The sequence below is a fragment of the Felis catus genome, chromosome A2 (assembly GCF_018350175.1).
Source record: "Felis catus isolate Fca126 chromosome A2, F.catus_Fca126_mat1.0, whole genome shotgun sequence".
NCBI lineage: Eukaryota > Metazoa > Chordata > Mammalia > Carnivora > Felidae > Felis > Felis catus.
This window is the reverse complement of record NC_058369.1, coordinates 13,546,798-13,554,182: the sequence shown is the minus strand read 5'-3', so window position 1 is coordinate 13,554,182 and position 7,385 is coordinate 13,546,798. Positions and strand designations below refer to the sequence as shown.

Below are 7,385 nucleotides of genomic sequence, written 5' to 3'. Positions count from 1 at the left end.
CCTGGGCTGTCGGGTGGAGTCTAGACTTTACTCCGAGTAGGGTGGGACTTGGGAGGATTTAAGGCCTCTGTGTCACCAGCTCTGGTCTCCCCTGCTGTCCAGCATTCCCCCCATTCAGCCATCCCTAATTCTGGAGTGGAATGCTCCTCCTCAACAATAAATGCCTTGCGTTATTTTTACTTTAAAATACAAATTCCCAGGGGCGCCTGGGTGGCTCAGTCGGTTAAGCGGCCGACTTCGGCTCAGGTCAGGATCTCGCGGTCCGTGAGTTCGAGGTCCGCGTCTTTCTCTGTGCTGACAGCTCAGAGCCTGGAGCCTGTTTCGGATTCTGTGTCTCCCTCTCTCTGTCCCTCCCCTGCTCACGCTCTGTCCCTCCCTCTCTCAAAAAGAAATAAACATGAAAAAATAAAAATAAATACAAATAAAATAAAATAAAATAAAACACAAATTCCTCTGTGCAGACGCTGGTACACAGTGTTGTGGGCTATTTCTGAGCGCCACCCACGTACAAAGCCCAGAGCAAGCGCTCGGGAGGTCAGGGAGCCAAGAAGCCTCACGCGTCCTTACCTCCGCCGGGGGTGTGGGCCGGTTCCTGTCCCAGCGCGCTTGGGGCCCCACTGACTGCCGGTCTGGGGGTGGGGGAGATTGGGGGTAAATTTATTTTTGTTTATTTTTTTTTTTTATGCTTTTCTGAATTTCCCAACTCTCCGCAGTAGGTTCGTAATACTTTTATAGTGCGATTGGAGGAGAGGGACAAAAATGTTACCCTTAATAAAAATAAATGCCAGCGGAACGCGAGGGACGCCCCGAACTTCCAGGGGGCGGGGGAGGGGGGGGGGCGGCTCCAGGCGCTAAGTTATTCTGGTCTTTAGGCGCCTCCGCAGCTGGCAAGCTTTTTATAAACAGGACGAAACCCACCCCCTGCCATCCCCTCCATCAGCGCCCGGGGAGGAATCAAACAATCAGGATTCTCTTGGGGCCACGCTCCTCCTGCCGGGTCTGGGGGCCGGAGGTGAGGGGCAGGAATCCAAAACGGGGGAAAGGGTCTTGTCCTCCTGCCCCCCCCCCCAATTCTGACATTTCCCCCTCAAGATTTGGGAGGATAAGTGAGCAGCTCAGCCCCCAAAGTCTCCAATCTCTTGAGTCTTCTTTCCCCAGATGGAGGGAGTGGGTCCCCTGTCTAAGTCAGTGACCAGGCACGGGTAAAGCATCTTCCAGCCCCATCTTTATGGCTGGGTCTTTGAACCTCGCTCAGACCCTCCCTGTTTCCTGGTTTCTTGTTTTTTTTTTTTTTTTTTTTTTTTTTTTTTAATGCAGGCTTTGGGCATTTAGGAGGTAGGCCGTTTCTCTGCCCCACTTCAGCACGGTCTTCGAATTTTTCTCCGGAAAGTGGGGCGCAGGGAGAGGAGGGGTTCCTGTAGTGTCAGCCCCTTCCTTCTTTTCTAGGAAGTGGTTCTCTTGATCCCTATGTCTTCTTTCTTCTTTTTCATCTCAGAAACGGGATCGGGCATCTACCAGCCCGGTCCTCTCTGGGGATCTTACACCTCGGAAATCGGTCTCTCTTGACCCCTATCTCCGCTTTTTCTTCATTTGTACTTATTTTGAACCCCATAAATAGGGGACATGGAGCATCTCTCGGATGTCTGCTCCTCTTTTCTGAAATTGGGAATAGAGTGTTTTTAACAAGAGGTCGCGGTCCGCTGAAGTCTCAGGCCAAAGGCGGGCGGGGGCGGGGGCGGGGAACGGGAACGCCCCCTGAAGACCCAGGCTTAGCAAAGGAAGGCCTCAACCTCTCATCCCTGCAACCATATGGGAACCATTATTGGACAAGAGCAGAAAGGTGATTATCTCTGATCGGCTATTCAGTCCGTCGCTCCGGAGCTTGAGCCAGTGACAGGACGCTACTCGCCCCCGCCTCCATGACGCAAGCAGGGGGCGGAGCAGGTAGGCACCGCCCCCGCGCGCTACTGGCTGAGCACACTGGTCCCCGCCCCGTTCGTGGGTTAATCTGCGTGGGAGCCCCGCCCCCTGGCTCTGTGTGCGTCAGTGGGCTACTTCTCCAAGCGCGGCTCCGCCCCAGGATGGCGTCACGGCTACATCTGCATATGAGGCCCCGCCTCACTCTTTGCAGGACGTCACCGCGGACTGCAGGGGCCTGAGCCGCTGCTGCCGCCGCCGCTGCCCCTGTCGCGCAGCCCCATATCAACTCACGGGGGCCCTGTTACCACAGCTGCCGAAAAGTCGCCATCGCTAGGGTCACCACCGCATCGGTGCAGGGCAAGGTGAGTTCCCGGGCGGCCTGGTTCGCCGCCTCAGCGAACACCTCCATAACCTTCATTTGACTGATGGGCTTGCAGGGTAGGGGACGAGGTTGGCTAGGGTCAAATGGGAAGAAGGGTGCGGCGATCACAGCCCTTGTAAGGGTAGGGCCCTGGTTCCTCCTACCTGCCGGAATCTCACCCCCACCCCCCACCCCCCACCCTCGGCCTCTGCGGCGGAGGGGGAGGGGAGGCGAGTGCCTTGCGGGAAGCTTTGCGCGCGGGAGGTTCTGTGCGTGCGCGTGCGCGTGGTGTGAACACACGTGTGCGCGCCCGCCTGTGCCGGCGGGTTTGTGTGCATACCCTTTTGCTTATGTACCAGGGTATGCTCGTGTGACCCTGTGGGTGTCCCGACTCCCGTGAGTGCGTGCTGCACGCGTGTGGAAGGAGACGCATGGACTGTGATGTACGTGCACGCCGTGTCCATACGTGCACTGGAATGCGTGCCCGCGTGGGTGACGTGTACACGCCTGCATGGGTGGAGGGCGTCCCGCGCACGGGTGGGCTTGTCACATTTGTATATGCGTGTTGGTGTGCAGACAAGTGTCTGCGTCTCTTTCCTGTGCATCGAGTGTATTCGACTCTCATGTGCACACGCGTGTACGGCTGTGTTCCCTGCTGCGTGCACGTGAACGTGTGCACGCCCCGTGCCTGTCACATGACCAGCTGCTTTAGCCCGATCTCTCCTATCTTGGGAGTCTAGGGGAAGGGGGTGCTGCGACTCGCATCCCCGCGGGATCGTACACGCGTGTGCACGTGCGCCTGAGCAGCTCCGTTCTGAGGAACATGAATGATTGATGGGGGGCGGGGCCGGCTGCAGTCACCCCTACCCACCTAGCCTTAGGGTTTAGGATTACAGTCGGACCTGGGACCTGGGCCGAGGGCGTGCTGGAGGGGCTTGCTGGGGTGTCCCTACCCCCACCTCTCTGAGCTCCTCCTCTGACACTTCCGGCCTTTCAAGGTCACGCAGTCCTTTGCCACGGCCCCACCATTAGCACTGGGGCTTCTAATGAGATAAGGGTAATCTCAAAACACTAGTCCCCCTCAAGAGCTCTGGAGTTCTCTGCACCCTGTGCCTGGGGCTTAGGCAGTTGGTGGTGGAAGGGGACTCCTCAACCTCACCTACACCCCACACACCCAGATGGCGTCCGCCACAGACTCACGCTATGGGCAGAAGGAGTCCTCGGACCAGAACTTCGACTACATGTTCAAGATCCTCATCATTGGCAACAGCAGCGTGGGCAAGACGTCTTTCCTATTCCGCTATGCAGACGATTCCTTCACGCCTGCTTTTGTCAGCACTGTGGGCATAGACTTCAAGGTCAAGACCATCTACCGCAACGACAAGAGGATCAAGCTGCAGATCTGGGTGGGTCCAGCTGGGGAGCTCCTGTCTCTCACTTTCCCTTCCCAGAAAAGCAGCCCCAGCTTTGTCTGTTCCCTGTCTGGATTCATTCATTCACACACTGGGCATTTATCAGGTGCCTCCTGTGTATCCTGGGGCCAGAGGCCCAGAATAGAGTGCTGTTGTTCTCCCATGGGTGCCTAATCACTGCTCTCTGGGTGTGGGGAAGGAGCAAATGCTGGGTCCTTTCCTATGCCTTGCTATTATCAAGAGCATCACTTGGCTTGGTACCTCAGTTTCCCCATCTTTAAGCTCTCTCATACGAGTCTGTATTCGGTTTCAGCTGGATCTTGGCCCCCCAACCTCTTTCCCTGGGACAGGAGCAGGCACTTTCCCCCCGGGGTCTACTGGTCACCTCCCTTAACCCCATAGAGGCCTGAGGGAACCTGTTAAATCCCAAGTCAGAGCCTTCCCTTCTCTGCTTCTTGCTCTCCCATGGCCCCTACCTCACTCAGGGTAAAACCCATACCTGTCCCCTGGCTTAGGAGTACCCCCCTCTCCACCGGTCTGGGAGCCCCTGCCTGGTCGGTCTCCTTCCACCTCCGCCTCCTTACTGTTCCTCAGATGTCCCAGGCACAGACCCACTTCAGGACCGTTGCCTGGGCTGTGCCTTTTGCCTGGATTGTCTCTCCCTTAATCCCCACATGGGTCCCTCCTCCTTTCCTTCAGCTTTTAAAACCATACCCTCGCCTGCACTGCCTGTCCTTCCTTGTCCAACTTTATCTTTCTCCTCGGTCTTTATCACCCTCCAACATAGGATACGTTTTCTTCTTTTTTATGTGTTTATCGTCTGTTTCCTACCCCGGGTTGTCAGTTTCACAAGGCAGTGATCTTTGTCCATTTTGTTAACGGCTGTGCCCCCAGTGCCCCGCACAGGGTGTGGCACAGGTCAATGCCCAGGTAGGTTGAAGGAGTGATGGAATGATTCTGTAGGTGCCTGCCTCTGGAGGATGATGGAGCACGATGTACGTGGCCAGTCTGCTTTCCCTGAGCCACCTCTGGTCCCCAGGGGGGGCTGGGCTGGACAACCTCAGGGCTTATTTCCATTCTGAGGAGCTTATGTGTGGGTCCTCTCTGACCCCTGTCTTTTCTTCCCCAGGACACAGCAGGGCAAGAGCGATACCGGACCATCACCACGGCCTACTACCGGGGTGCCATGGGCTTTATCCTCATGTATGACATTACCAACGAGGAGTCCTTCAACGCCGTGCAGGACTGGTGAGCACACCCCATCCCCTCGCAGACTGTCTTCAGAACTGGGTTTGATGCGAAGCCCCGGCTGCCCTGGCAGAAATGTAAATACAATACTAGATTCTCAGACCTGCCGTCAGTCTGTAATCATTAAAGCTTGGTAGCACTGGCTCGAACTAAGGGGAAAAAAAGGGGTTTCATTTCAGATGGAAGAATGAAATATGAAATATGTAGAGAGAAAAAGTCAGGGCGGGGGCAGAGAATAGGACAATTCTCATAGGTGAAAGGATATAAATAAACGTTTACATTCCTGCCCAAAGTAATGCTAAGTTTTAAGGAAATTTCTGAGTTTGCAAAGGAGGGAGAAATTCTCTCTGGGGGACAGGGATCTGGGAAGGAGGGTTGCTTGAAAGGGGTTTCGAAGGTCTGGGAGCCTCAGAAGAGTGTTCCTGGCAGGACACAGGCTGGAAGGAGGGACCAAGTCTGCCAAGTTCAAGGAATAATCAGGAGGTGGGGGACTAGAGTGGGGTGAGGGAGGGAGGAGACAAAAGGACGCTGGAGGCAGGATCCTCCCAGCCCTGACCCCACCTGTCACCGCCTCCTCCAGGTCGACCCAGATCAAGACCTACTCATGGGACAATGCCCAGGTGCTGCTGGTGGGGAACAAGTGTGACATGGAAGATGAACGGGTGGTGTCGTCAGAACGTGGCCGGCAGTTGGCTGACCACCTTGGTGAGTGCCTCGTGGGGCCGCACACCTCCAGGCTAGGAAAGCGACAGCGAGGCCCTGAAAGGGAGGGGACGCGTCCAAGGTCTCACGGCAGAGCCAGGACAGGGCCTGGATTTGAATGCAGACAATTCACGCTTTCTGCAAATGGCCCTGATCCAGGAGCCGTGAGATGGACCTTGATGGATGCATAGGAGTTCACCAGGCAGGGAGTTACTGATTCATTCGGATCCCCTCGCTGCCCGGCCTCCTGTCGGGTTGCTGGGCCTGAAGGACCTCATTTGACGGGGGGCTGGGCTGGGGGAGTGCCTGGGGAGGGGGGCAAGCTCTGCCTGGAGTAGGGAAGACCTGGAGGAAGGCACTGGATCTGGTGCTTGAGCAAAGGGTGCTCTCTCGGGCAGAGGGAACAACTTAGGCAAAGGCCACAGGTGGGGGAGATCGTGGGTGTTTTGGCGAGCCATTTCACACGGCGGGGCCACGGGGGCCACTTGGAGGAAACGTGGCCGATCGTGCAGGGTCCGAACCACACGGATCCTCCGGAGAGGCCGCAGGGAACCAGAGGGTACGTAAGCGGGGGAGGGCACGGGCGGATGGGAATGGCAGATGCTGCCAGGGTCAGTGCACAGGCTGGGTCGGCCGGCGGGAGCAAGGAAGTAGGTCTCGCCAGGGGCCTGGAGACCAGAAGGGACAGTCCGAGGGTGCGGGAAGGAATATGAGCAACAGGGCCCACCCGGCCTAGTGTTGCTTCCCTAGAGGGCTTGTTGGTGCCTTTGACAGGTGGTTGGCACTGGGGATCTCCAGATGTTCCCTGCCCTCAGAGAAGGGGCTCTGGGAGGCAGAAGACCAGGGTCCTCACCCCTCCCTTCCCAAACCACAGGCTTTGAGTTCTTTGAGGCAAGCGCCAAGGACAACATTAATGTCAAGCAGACCTTTGAGCGCCTGGTGGACGTCATCTGTGAGAAGATGTCCGAGTCATTGGACACGGCCGACCCTGCAGTCACGGGTGCCAAGCAGGGCCCACAGCTCACGGACCAGCAGGCGCCTCCGCACCAGGACTGCGCCTGCTGAGAGCTGCCCTGCCCCCACCCCCGCCCTCCCCACCCCCCCGGGCCTGATCCAGCCCCCACTGGCCGAGGGCGCGAGACCTCTGCCCCCACTTGGCCCCTCACCCTTATTTATTATTGTAGTTATTTATTTATTTATTGGAGATGTCCTCCAGGGGCACGGGCTCCCTGCCCATCCCACGTCCCACCCTGTACATACAGCCCTGTCCCCACTCTGCCGTGGCGTGTCGTGGCCCTGTGAACTCACCGCTTCCCCTCCTCTCAAGACCCCACCTTTTTTAAAATTCACCCCCCATCGAGAATTACTGGTTTTGAAGAGGGGGCCCGATGACACCCCAGGGCAGGCTCATTGGGTGATGGGAGGTAGTCTGGTTGGCCAGCCTCTTGGCTGTGACTCGCTGGGCCAAGGCCACTCTGGGGGGGGTGGGGGTCTCAGCATGGACCATGGGGTGGATCAGAGCCAGGCAGTGACCCACCTGGCTCCTCACCCCCAAAGTTTTACCCTTTTTTAGAGGTGAGGGCTGCTGTGGGTACTCGCCACCCTGGGACCCCCCCCCCCCCGGAAACACCAGACCTGCTCGGACGTCATGAGTGTCAAACGTGCCCCTTGGATCCCCAGGAGATGTCATGACCACACTGCACACACCCAATAAAGTGAATGGATGACGCCATGTCCCTATG

General features: G+C 57.2%; 1 protein-coding gene across 1 annotated transcript; it reads left to right on the top strand.

Annotated features, from left to right (window-relative positions):
* Window positions 1–2,113: 2,113 nt before the first annotated feature.
* Window positions 2,114–7,375, top strand: RAB3A (RAB3A, member RAS oncogene family). Its single transcript, XM_003982073.6, has 5 exons — window positions 2,114–2,282; window positions 3,460–3,687; window positions 4,823–4,941; window positions 5,522–5,646; window positions 6,518–7,375. Exons 2-5 carry the CDS (start codon window positions 3,460–3,462, stop codon window positions 6,706–6,708), a joined length of 663 nt encoding a protein of 220 aa, XP_003982122.1. The 5' UTR covers window positions 2,114–2,282; the 3' UTR covers window positions 6,709–7,375.
* The last annotated feature ends 10 nt before the right edge of the window (window positions 7,376–7,385 follow it).

What these genes read in the sequence shown, in the direction of transcription:
- RAB3A (XM_003982073.6), top strand. Translation starts at nt 3,460, where the DNA reads ATGGCGTCCGCCACAGACTCACGCTATGGGCAGAAGGAGTCCTCGGAC. An exon ending in GGATCAAGCTGCAGATCTGG is followed by an intron (nt 3,688 to 4,822) that starts GTGGGTCCAGCT and finishes TTTCTTCCCCAG; the next exon opens with GACACAGCAGGGCAAGAGCG. An exon ending in GCAGTTGGCTGACCACCTTG is followed by an intron (nt 5,647 to 6,517) that starts GTGAGTGCCTCG and finishes CCCAAACCACAG; the next exon opens with GCTTTGAGTTCTTTGAGGCA.